This window comes from Nelumbo nucifera, chromosome 8 (genome assembly GCF_055504915.1).
Source record: "Nelumbo nucifera cultivar China Antique chromosome 8, China Antique-T2T, whole genome shotgun sequence".
NCBI classification, from domain to species: domain Eukaryota; kingdom Viridiplantae; phylum Streptophyta; class Magnoliopsida; order Proteales; family Nelumbonaceae; genus Nelumbo; species Nelumbo nucifera.
In genome coordinates, this window is record NC_142656.1 from 25,021,485 (window position 1) to 25,034,396 (window position 12,912).

At 34.9% G+C, this 12,912-nt stretch overlaps 1 protein-coding gene across 1 annotated transcript; it reads left to right on the top strand.

The window, feature by feature from the left end:
• Window positions 1-5,333: 5,333 nt before the first annotated feature.
• LOC104605438 (aspartyl protease family protein At5g10770-like) lies at window positions 5,334-7,816 on the top strand. Its single transcript, XM_010270221.3, has 2 exons — window positions 5,334-5,640; window positions 6,091-7,816. The coding sequence occupies exons 1-2, from the start codon at window positions 5,475-5,477 to the stop codon at window positions 7,359-7,361; spliced, it is 1,437 nt and encodes a 478-aa protein (XP_010268523.1). The 5' UTR covers window positions 5,334-5,474; the 3' UTR covers window positions 7,362-7,816.
• Window positions 7,817-12,912: the final 5,096 nt, after the last annotated feature.

Sequence of the window (12,912 nt, forward strand, 5' to 3'; positions counted from 1 at the left end):
ACCGAACTTTTAAAAACCGATTAGTATTTTTGAAAATCAAACCGAAATTGAACTTACTTAAAACCGAACAAACCGAACCAAAATTTTATTTCGATTATTTTGGTTGGTTTGGTTGTAACCGAAATTCATTGACACTGTGTGTGCTGACTTGGTGACTTCCTGCAAAAATACTGTTATCTATTCTGGATCTGGGGTGGGGATTCCATCATGCCGATATAGGGATCAATGCTGCTGTTAGTTCGGTTGAAACCGAACTGTATAAGAAAAAATAAAAAAAAAGGTGAAAAAGAACTACCAATCTACCTGACCGAAGAGAGGACGAAGAGAAGGGAAAAAATAAAAAATAAAAAAGAAAAAAGACCTACCAATCTACCAGACCGAAGAGAGGATGAAGAGAAGACGGAACTATATAAAAAATTAAAAATAACAAGGGGGTTGTTCAAGGGGGATTGGTTAATGACGAATAAAAGGGGAAAAAGAAAAATAACAAAAGAAAAATATTGTACCTGAGTTGCAGAGTCATCGCCACCTGTTGAAGTATCACTTGCCGGTGTTGCCGGCTTGCCGCTCTTGCTGCCTTGCTGGTGAGTGGCGCGGTGGTGCCAAACTGAAATTGCCAGTGCCAGACCGAAGAGAGGAGGAAGAAACAAATAATAAGACAGTTCAGATTCAGAGGAAAATCGAAAACGTAGGGATTAATTTAAAGAAGAGAATAGGATTAGAGGAAGGAAGACAAAGAGATTAGAGAAGATTCAAGATGAACTGACGAAGAGAAGCCAAGAAGACAAGAACAACAAAAAACTGACGAAGAGGAAGACAAAGACTCGAGGGTTTTGGGTTTACCCCTAATAGTTCAGTTAATTCGGTTAACCGAACCTCTAAATAGCGTACCCGAAACCGAAAATCGATCTTAATAAAATCAAAATTGAAAAACCGAACCGAACTGTTTATCCGGACTAACCAAACCGATCAAGTCGAAAGTGAAATTTCGGTTTGGTTATTAGGTTTCAACCGAACTATGCTCACCCCTAGCTGGGGTGCTATTTTAATAAGGGTAAAATACAAAAACCTCCATTGAAGTTTCTGACAATAATAAATTATTTTACATACAAAATTACTGAAATAATCCCATTTTAACTCAACAAAAACCTCTTTTAATGATCATTTCAGTAATTTTACATATAAAATTACTGAAATTTTGTTGAGTTAAAATGAAATTATTGCAGTAATTCTGTATGTAAAATAAGTTATAAAAGGGTAGAATGGATATTTGGAAAAAAACGGTGCATCAATCTAACGTTTTCCGTTTTGAACAATAACAAAAGGGAGGTTTTTGTTGAATTTCTCAAAAGTTCAAGAAAATTATTTATTAAAATAAAACTATAAGGGAGGTTTTTATCATTATCAGAAAGTTCAGTGGAGATTTTGTATTTTACCCTTTTAATAAAGATCATCAGTCTGATCTACCATCTATCAGGCTAATTTTCTTATGACCTTCAACCAGATATCCCCTGATTTAGGGCTGTCAATTAATTGGTCGGATCTGGTTCGGGGCAGCCTGCATCAATCCTGAATTGATTACTTAATCAGGACAAAATATGGATCCGAACCCTCCCAATTAATAATTGGGATAATTAGGTCTGACCCAATAGACCCGATCATACTGACATTATTTTAAGTAAATAACATTTTAAAATGTAATTTTTGATAATATAATCTTAGTAAAAATGACAATAAAATAGTAAATTACTTATATGTTAACATATCAAGCATTTTAATCAAAATTATCTTATATTATTCATCAAATTTACCCTTTTAGATATAAAATATAATAAAAATTATAAGAAAAATTAGAAAACCATTATATGTTATTAATAAAATAAATAGTTCAGGTCTAAATTGGTTCAAAATAAGAAAGAACCAGAACCAATCCAATTGTTCTGTGGGTGTTTATCAAAATGCCGCTATGTCATCGCCAAATCAACATTTTTTTTCATCATATTCATCCGTATTTATTGATATTCACAAAAGTGGGTTTTGATTTATATGCACACCAACCATTGGGGGAAGCTCCATTTTAACGCTTCTCCCAACGGTTGAGCGTTTATTCACTATTCCGCTGATATGATGCCTAATAGTATCTAGTTGTCCATAAATGATTTATTAAGTACTTTTCTCTATTTTAAAGACAAATCAAATACAAACATTCATTTAATAAACAGAAGCTATACTAAATACATACTAAAACTGATAAAATCTGTTTGGTCCGATTCAGTAGGCCGGATAGAATTGAACCGACCCATTGACATCCCTATCCTGATTGACACTGAAGATCACACCATATCAATAGGTCAAGAAAGGTAATATCAATGTATAGTAGGACAGAAATATGGATTGAATATTTGAGAACAACAAATACTAAAATCATTTGATTTGGTGTAATCATGAAGTTTCCATTTATACTTTGACAGGACCCTGAGATTATGCTTAATCAAATTGGACTTGAGTTTATTTATGGGTGAAGAATTGTTGCTATCTATATGAAATCTGTTTAAGTGTTTATCATCGTTTAGTTATTTCAATAAAATTCCAAATATTAGTACTTTTTTCCCCAAGACGAAGACAAAAATAAGATTGTCAAGATCTAGGCAATTAGTCTCACTTGTTTGTGTTAATGTGATTCTTTGTGGGGTCAAGGATGTTGCACAAAGCTTTTGCGAACTTAGATGCTAATCAGTATATAGACAAGAACCAAGAACAAATGGCATGTGAACTAGTGTTTCCTAATCCTTTGAAATGATCGAAGCCTTCTTCTTTTTAATTAATTTCTTTTTTCTCCTCTGGGCATGAAATTAGATTATAATTAGTGCTGGTAATACAAAGCAGCACAAGCTTTTGCACCAGCCCCTTGTTGCATGTGAACTCCCTATTCTTGTTTGGTTCAGTTTTCTCTCATGGCTTCTCTTAGTAGTCAAACCCAAATGTGTCCTCTCTCTCTCTTTCTCATTCCATTCAAATTCATTTTTTTTTTATCTGGAATAAATACATTAAACTTGATAAGTTAGTTTCATGATTTTATATGATCTATTTTCCTTTTTTTTTTTACAAATAAAGAAGGGGTTCAACTATTATGCCAGAAAGATATGATACCAGAAAAACTTATAACCAATCAGCCGGCATCATAAAAGGGGTAACCAATCAGGTGGATTTAATTTTCATCAAAATTCATGGGGTTGATTGATCAAAATCTTTCCGGTATTATGTCTTTCTGGCATCATATATGAGATAGTAATGATTTGATCTATTTTCACTTGGATTAAATTTCTAGTGTTGTGTTTATGAGAACTTTTCGGTTTGAATATAACCACAACTAGTTCAGTCTCTTGTTCATGGTGAATAAATTGAAAAATTTTTATGAGTGCAGATGGATTCCACTTACCACAATGGAAGATTCTTCAATACATCATCAATAGACTCGACATCACCGTTACTGCATTTTTCTGCATCCTTGACTTATTTGTTTATTCCAGTTCTAATTAGTTTCTGTTTTCTATATAGTAGTCTCTCCACAATTCCGATCAGGATCTTTCTTTCTTAACACTGAACCCATTTTCTTGAAGAGCCAGAAGACAACACAAATTTGTTCCCTTAGCTACGAGTAATTAACATTGAATTAATACTGCAATAAAATAACAATTCTAGCTATTGAATTTGTATTATTCTTCATAAAATAATATTAGCACCACCCAAATGGATATGGATTCCAATTTTCATTTAGATCAAACTACACATTGAACTTGATAATTTGTTTGCATGCATGTTATTTAATTAAAATTATTAGCTTCTAACCGCTTCCCAATATTTTCTTGAAGACTTATTGGCCCATAGTTTTGTGGTTTTGGACAAGTTGGCCAATTAGGAATTAAAATATGTCAAATCAGTATTGCAAGTAAGTTATATATAACAGATTAATTTAAGGCCTCGTTTCATTTCTGGGAATAGGGGTCTGGAATCAGAATGAATTATTTTGATTTTAATTGTTTTGTTGAACAGAATTAGAATCCATTTTCATTCTTGCTGGAATGGCATTCCCCCATTTGAGAGAATGGCCATTCCCTACTTCTCCATTGGGAATGAAATCCCATTCCTACTGATTTTAATTCCCATTTTCATTCTTATCTGAACCAAACAGAATATAGAAATAAATTATTTTAATTCTGATTCTGGAGAATTTCGATTCCAATTCCAACTGTGAACCAAAGCACAACCTAAATGTTTTGTTTGGTCAGTTTGCTGATGAAATTTTCACTAAAGCCCTATTGGGCGTTGTATGTCTGTAGTCCTACTTGCTATTTGATATATCAATACCTCTTCTGTTCTCTCATAGAATCATCCAATATCAAACATCAGATTTAATAACAGAAATTAAAGTAATTGTTTTAAAGGGTTTCCTAGGGTCCGTCAGAATCTGTTCATTATACAACCATTGTCTTTCGGCCAAGGGGACTCATGGTCATGGGGCAAGTGATATATCCAAGAACTGTAGGCATGTTCATGGCCCATCTCCATGTGAACTCCGTACTGCATTATATATTGGACTCCACTACTGAAAACATCAACCATTGAAGTTTCAACTTTTTTTCTCAAGGCAACTTAATTATTAAGAAAACCCCTACGCTAATTGAAATAAAGCTCTCTTTCTCCATGTGTGATGCTTTGTCAGGTTGAAGCTTGCCACGTGAGCATCAGATGAAGTGGCCATGATTGATGAACCAATCGGAGTCATCCATGCACCTTAGGCTGTGTTTGGTTTGGTAGAAAATAAGAGAAAAAAATTAAATAGAAAGTTGAAAAATTAAAGTTCTCAATATAAGTAATTTTTTCACAAAATTTCTTAAGAACTTTCCTTAATTTCTGTCAAACGAAATATAGTCTTAGTTTCACGTGTAAGATTCCCTGATTGTTGGTTGTCTAGATCTCTTTTTCAACCAGCAAAACCTGCTCTCTGGTTATATAAATTAAGCAAATTGAAAATATAGTTTTATATATATATATTTATGTAGTGCAAATCATAATTACACAGAAGAAATGAGCGCTCTTCCCTGTAAGCTGTTGGCTGCAACAGTTGATTCCGTGAAGGAGCCTTGGTTTCTTATCTTTGGAAGATCCATTTAATCTATCCAATCGAAATTACGAGCCCATTAACCAGAAGAAGAGAGCAGCTGACTTTTGTTGAGTATGTGCACGTGAAACACCAATAATTCTCATGCACTTGTGGGTCCTATGGCCAGCCCTTCTCCCTTTGTTCTCATGCCAAACTCCAATACTCGAGAATCTCTCCAGTCTCCCATTTTCTTCTTTTTCTTCTTCTTAGTTCTCCTCCTCTTATTTCTGTGTCTCTCTTCTTTCTCTTTGCAACCCATTAATTTCTCATCTTAATTTCCGTACTTCTCTCCAGCAGATTAAAACTAAAAATGGCAGGAGTGACTACTTTTCTGCCATTGATTCTCTCTCTTCTTTTCTTGCTTCTCAATGTTGGTAATGGGGTTCACTGTTTTGAGGAGAAGAAAGTGTTCAACTTGAAGAAGTTTCAATGGAGAGGCCCGAGCAATGTCCCAAGCTGTCAACCACAGAAATCAAGTGAGTTTGAGCTAGGAGAAAACAATATATAGTCTCGTTGGGTGTGGCTGGTACCAGCTTTTCTTGGCTTTTCTTCAAGATACATCCACTTTGGGTTCTGTGTTCTATCATTGTTTTTGTTCATTTATATATGCTTTGGGGTTGTTTGAATGGAGATCGACCCAAGGATTTTGGATGTCCCGTGAGGTCTGAGTTTTAATATTGGTTCTGCGAAGTATGAATTATTATTGATTTATGTACATTTGGGTCTTAGACTCTTAGCTTCTGCTTTTAATTTATGCTTTTCAAGTTTGTTTTAGATAGAACCCACTTGTTTTGCATAGAAAATGAAAAATAAAGGCCCTTATTATATTGAAATCTCTCTTCCTCTCTGAATGTGACATACTGTGAGTAGAACTTCCTATGAAAGCGCTTTTTTATGCGACTGCTTTGCTTTTTGGGGCTTTTCAGGAAAAGAGAACGGTGCAACGATACTGGAAATGAAGCACTGGGATTACTGCTCGGCCGGACTGGCCAAAGACTTGGAGCAAAAGCTTCAGAAGCGGTTGGTTGCGGATGACTCGCGAGTTCGGTCACTGCAATCCCAAATCCGAAGAGCAGCTTTTATAAGGACTGAAGGCCTTTCTGCAGCTCAACTCCCTCTGACATCTGGCATAAAACTTCAGACTCTAAACTACATCGTCACTGTGGAACTGGGTAGTAAGAACATGACAGTCATCGTAGACACAGGAAGCGATCTCACATGGATCCAGTGCGATCCCTGCAAATCATGCTATAGCCAACAAGACCCAATCTTCAAGCCTGCTATCTCCCCTTCGTATCGATCAGTTTTGTGTAACACATCCACCTGCCAGTCTCTGAAATTAGCCACCGGAAATTCAGGTGTGTGCGGGTTTGACCAAATGACCTGCAACTATGTTGTCAGCTATGGCGACGGGTCCTACACTCGAGGTGAGCTAGGCCGAGAGCGACTTGATCTTGGTGGCGTTGTTGTGGAGGATTTTGTCTTTGGCTGTGGTCGAAACAACAAAGGTCTCTTTGGTGGAGCTTCTGGTCTCATGGGTTTAGGCAGGACCGAGCTCTCCCTGGTTTCTCAAACTCGCAGTAAATTTGGCGGAGTTTTCTCCTACTGCTTACCTTCAACGGAAGGAGATGTTTCTGGTTCACTTACTCTGGGTGGAGATTCCTCTGTTTACAAGAATTCTACTCCCATTTCCTATACAAAAATGATTCCAAACCCACAGTTCTCCAATTTTTATTTTCTTAACCTCACTGGTATTAGCATCGGTGGGGTAGCCTTGGAAGCTTCAGGCTTTGCAAGAGCTGGGATGCTCATTGATTCTGGAACTGTTATTACACGGCTTGTGCCATCTGTTTACAAGGCTGTGAGAACTGAGTTCCTGAAACAGTTTTCTGGGTTCCCTTCAGCTCCAGGTTTTTCAATTTTGAATACATGCTTTAACCTCAGTGGGTTTGGAGAAGTGAACATCCCCACAATGAAGATGCATTTTGAAGGTGATGTTCAGGTGAATGTGGATGTTTCAGGGATGTTTTATTTTGCTAAACTTGATGCTTCTCAGGTCTGTCTAGCTGTGGCTAGCCTTACCTATGAAGACGAGATTGGGATTATTGGGAACTATCAGCAGAAGAATCTGAGAGTTGTTTATGACAATGAACAGACAAGGTTGGGATTTGCAGAAGAGATTTGCAGTTTTACTTAAGAGAGAAACTGAAAGGAATGGGAATATATATAGTTGTGAATATATTTATCCTGCTGAGACAAAATCAATGTGTACTTGGCAATCAGGTCCATGGGCAAATGCATCAAAGCATGGTTGCCTTTAAATCATTAACCAGATTCCTTGGTTGATATTACTCTAAATTACCATGGAAGGGATAATATTGTTAAACTGTTATTAGCTCATATTGTTTTTCATCAATTATTATGGAGAGAGGGAGGTATAATTCATTGTATGTGTGTTTGGTGACATTTGAATTTATATTGTTTTACTTATGTAATGTAGATATGAAAACTGAAGGATTCAGTTAGGTTCTCTGAATTATTTCAGAGGAAAGAGTTTATTCAAGAAAGTCATGTTTGGCAGGGACCACTGGTCTGTGGTAGTGAGGATTCATTGAGAATACACATCTAGGAAATGATTTGTTTTCCATTGTTCCACTTCGGCGTGCCAAGTTGGATGGACCAATTCCCCAGACACTTGTCAATAAATGGAGATCTAATCAGCTGTCTTGGCCCAGAGAGCAAAAAAATGCTGGCCCCTTACAACCGGGATATGCAGTATATGATCACTATGCACTATTGCTAAAATATTCTCATGTACGTGGTCTGTCTAATATGTGTGTATGTATAATTAGAAACATAGTTTATTAATTAATATAAAGTAATATTTGTAATACCAAAGAAATACTAATATGCCGCAAACAACATATTCCCCATGTAGTTATTACATGTTAGTTCTGGAGAGTTTGCAGACAAAGGATTATCAGAAATGTTAAAACGTTTTTTGGTTAATTTCTTAAACTCTTAATAAAAACGAGATAGTACTTGAGAGTAACTTAAAAAAAGTTTAATTTAGAATTTGATAATATTATGCCCATGAATAAAATTAATTATATATACAAATACAATGTATCAAGGTTTGGAATATGAACCCTAGTCCTTCACTAATAAAGGTTTTCAAATTTGGGTCTTTTCCTTGCTATTACAATGTTAAACATTAAAAAAAATAATTGGTTTTAATTTCTGATATTTGAAGAAATTAACTTCCCCATAATATAGTTGGGATAAAGCATTATTAGTAATGACAATAGGCATGAACTTCACAATAAATTACGTTTTAAATTAAGCATGTGATATATAGATGGTGAAGCAAAAGGGTGAGCATGAATCTATTACTCACACTGCTGTGTATGGCTTGCTATGTAACCAATCACAAGTAAATTAATACACCAACATTCCATATAATGTGTCATTTTTTTTTGGTATTATATAGTACATATATACACATTATATAGTACTATATAATGTGTATATAGTACATATATAGTACTATATACACATTATATAGTACATATATGCACTACTCCCATGAATTGGTAACTTCTTCCCATGCATAATAGCATGTAGTAGGAGGATGAGATGTTCTCCATATGTGACTGCGATGTTATGTGGGTAGACGTGGGCAGGAAATCAAGACTCCAAACAAGGCCCACTATCCATGTCATGGAGAACTTGCAGTTCGGTGTGCATTTGATCCCACACTCCTTTTTCAGAGTGACCATCTTGGCATGCACCATTTGCTCAAAGACAAGAATTTTAGAAAATATTATTTTGTGAAAAATTATAGGAGGTATCTTGTAATTTGGGTTTAGTGACATTTAAGGGCCTCAACTTTCACTTGCAACAAAAATATGCACTTCAGTCTGGCAAAGGCATAACTGTTGGATAGTACTCCAATCAGATTGATATACATATCAATTTATTGTAAATGAATAAAAGTACATAATTGTTTCATGTTATAATTGGTGTGTTTCTGTGTAATTACCCTTAGACTGGACACTTATGAGACTCGTGTTATTTTAGAATGTTCTTAGCCATTGGACAGACTTAAGGAAGCTTATCTTGCCAAGGCTGATATTGGTGTGCTACCAAGAAGGTTGGGGCGGCTTGTCTTTGTTGCCAAGGTTAAACTCAAAGCACATGCAGTGTGTGTTTGTTCAAAACACTGAACCCGGACCAATTTCCAGTTATGCCCTGGACCTTGGAGACTGGTGGGCAAAATTTAAAAGTTACACATAACTCCTAGGCTCGATTATGATACTACATTGGGTGTCAGATAGGGCTATTTTTGATATGCCAATCAGTGAGATCCTTTGGGTGTCAAAACCTGGGTATGTTGGGGTAGTCTGAGAATTCACTCGAGTGGGTGATCATAGTGATGGGATCAGCCTCTTTGCCGGATAAAGTGAATGACCGGGACTGCACTCTCTCTGATGGAAACCAAAACTGTCGGCAATCGATTTCAAATTTGTTTGATATATATATATATATATATATATATATATATATATAATGTTTTAAGAAAAATGTTTGCAAAAGGTTTTAATTCCCGAGACCCATCTAAGTAGAGAGTGCGATCATTATGGGCTGAGAAGTTAAGTGTAAGAGACCATTTAGGGATATTTTACCTGATGGGCTATATCTCACTTAAGTCCATTATCCTTGGGCCTTCATAGGATGGCTGAACTCAATGATCATTTAGTGTAAATGTTGGGCTCATTAAGAGCCCATAATAATGGACTCAGGGGTCCACTGTACTTGGCAGTGAATTCAGCCAGAATTTTTCACAGAAGCGCCAAACCCATATGGGCTTATGTGAGGTCAATGTTGGGGTCCCATGCCATACAAAGAGAACCAAATGGGCCAACAACTATCTAGGGTCGTGAGCCACTTACTTAATGGGCCTGAAGCCCATGATTAATTAGATTAATCAAGTGGTCACATGACAACTTAAGCAGTCATGTGACATGGGTGAATATGGGTATGGATATGGGTTTGGATTAGCAATTAGGATAAGAGGATAAATCTTATCTACTTAAAGAGTCCAAATCCAAATAAAGATTTGGACTAGGATCCTCCTAATTCGATTAGGAGTGCTGATCTTTAAGGCTTATAAAAGAAGGAGGGTGAACTGCTCAAGTTATCAGTTTTCTCTCATTTCTCTCTTCCTGCTCTTGCCGCCCAGAAACCCTAGTTCGACCTCTAGTTATTGAACTGATAAAGTTCAGTTCTGATTTCTGATTTTTACAAGAAAATATCATATTCAATTCATTCTCACCTCCCTTGCTCTATCCAAGCTATTGGGTAACAGTTTTTGCTGAAAAACTGTGTTGCTGAACCGACTCCAATTCAAGCCGCACCATCTTCAGTGGAAGCTGGTTTTGGTACACTCTTTGGGCGTTAACTACCACTTTGGGAGCTACACTTGTGGATTCCGTATCAGGTATATTTCTCCCTTTTCTGTTGGTTTCAAATCTGGTCTGGTTTCAATGCAAGAATGATCCTAGAAAAAACATTTCTTCTAAAACCTGGAATACGATTCCAGAAGGATAAAAAATAATTTTTGAAATTTTGCCCAACCATCTAGCATGGTTCAGCCATCCATATAATGGATTTCCCCTTCCTTCATTAACCTCACATCGAAATTGTGAGGGTTAAACCTCAAGGTGTACTCTTCATATCTCAGGGTTAAATCCTTTTACACAATGCCTCAAATTACACGATACAACCTTATAATTTTCCCTATTATTTTTCATACTTATTTTTGCAATATTACTAATGTTCTCTTCTTTCATCACCCCTAATGGGCAAACTGATTTGGACTTACACTTTGAGTGGGGGCTCATCACATCCGCTTCAGCTTATAAAGTGGTATGCAAGGTTAAAAGTATCGAAAACGCCAAGTTTATTGGAAAGGCAATTTTAAGAGACGTATTGAGATACGCCTTGGATATGCATGTGTATGGGAGAAAAACTAAGATACGCATAAATACACTTGGAAACACTATAAATACTTTAATAAATCATAAAAATACATCAACAACATTAAATATAAGACCTCATTGAGGTGTATATACATTAAATTAATATATTTTAATGGTTTTATGAAGAAATGTATTATAGCTAATTATAATTTCATTAAAAATCCTATGCTTAACTATAATTTATAAATTATAATTCTTAAGTTTTAATGTTTTATGGGATGAAAAAATACCATCTCTCGTATCCAACCATAAAACATGCATTGACACAACTTCTATGTGAAAATATAATTAATAATTATTATTTATTATTCATTTCCAAAAATTATAAAAAGAAAATAAACATTATATAGTATATTAAAAAAATAGTTATTAAGAAGAAATTTCATTTACTTTGTGGATATGATAGACCATCCATAGAATTATGATATATTCAATCATTGTGATTAAATGATAAAATATAATTTAGTAATTATTTATTTTTTAATTCTAAAATAAAAAAATAAAAAAATAATTATTAAAGAAGAAATTTCAATTAGTCTGTGGATATGATAGATTGTCCATAGAATTATAATAAATTATTTATTATTTATTTTTAAATCTAAAAATATAAAAAATAAAAAAATATTAAAGAAGAAATTTCAATTGCTCTATGGATATGATAGATAAATCCATAGATCTAAAGCATATTTAGTCTTTATAAGTAGAGAAAAAATACATTTTCAAATTTTTTGTTAATTTATATTTTCCCCAAATCTTCATGAAATTTCCCTAAATCTACTGATAAGACAAAAAAGAATTGTGATTTTGAATGTAAGAAATGTAGATCAACATAAATTTAAACATTCAAGAAACAAAATAAATCACAAGATATTATAAAAGATTGAAAAAATTTACCTATTTTTTCCATATTTTTTCAAAATTTGGAAAATCTTTTAAAAAAATAACAATTCACACTTGTTTCTTGCAAACTTTTGCAAACCTACAACTCTAAGAATGAAATTTGGAGTTTTAGAATCATTAGGGGGTGAAAGAAGGCTTATTTTGGGGAAAAGAATGTTGCTTTCCCCCTTTAATTTTTTTTAGTTTTTGGTTGTATCTTTTTCGTCGATACACTACCGATATGCCCCGATACAGGTCTGATACACATGAAAAAAGACGAAATGTCCGATTTCCATGCATATCTTGTATCGATTTTTCAAAGATACAATACGATACGATACACCCTGTATCGAGCATATTATATCGAAATTTTAAACCTTGGTGGTATGTAATACCTACTCTTCCTCTTCTCAGAGCCCACTCAATGTATCTAATCTTACTTGGAAGGAGTTTTGGGCCATGAAATATTTCCTACAACAGCTATTCCTATTTGCATGAAATGCATTAACGAAGGGATGGGGGTGCAATTTGGGCAATCTTGAATTGGGCTTTTGTCAAAATTTGAATGGGTCTGAACTGAAGATCCAAACCTGAGCAATGTAAAATGCTCACCTGGGCCAACTCAAGTTGCACCCCTAAGGGATGCTCTCTCAGGGTTTTCTACAAGGGTGGAACACTAATTCATGTGTAACTACACAAATGAAACACTAATTCATCTCTTTTTTCAATGCCCCACTGTCAAAACCTTTACAAAGCTTATATAGATTTTCCTACCTTTCTCTACCTTTTCCTTCAAACCAAACATAGCCTAAGAGTTGACATTTATTG

Excerpts from the sequence above, each read along its gene's own strand:
- LOC104605438 (XM_010270221.3), top strand. The coding sequence starts at position 5,475 with ATGGCAGGAGTGACTACTTTTCTGCCATTGATTCTCTCTCTTCTTTTC. Across the intron at positions 5,641-6,090 it reads CTGTCAACCACAGAAATCAA|GAAAAGAGAACGGTGCAACG; the intron begins GTGAGTTTGAGC and ends GGGGCTTTTCAG.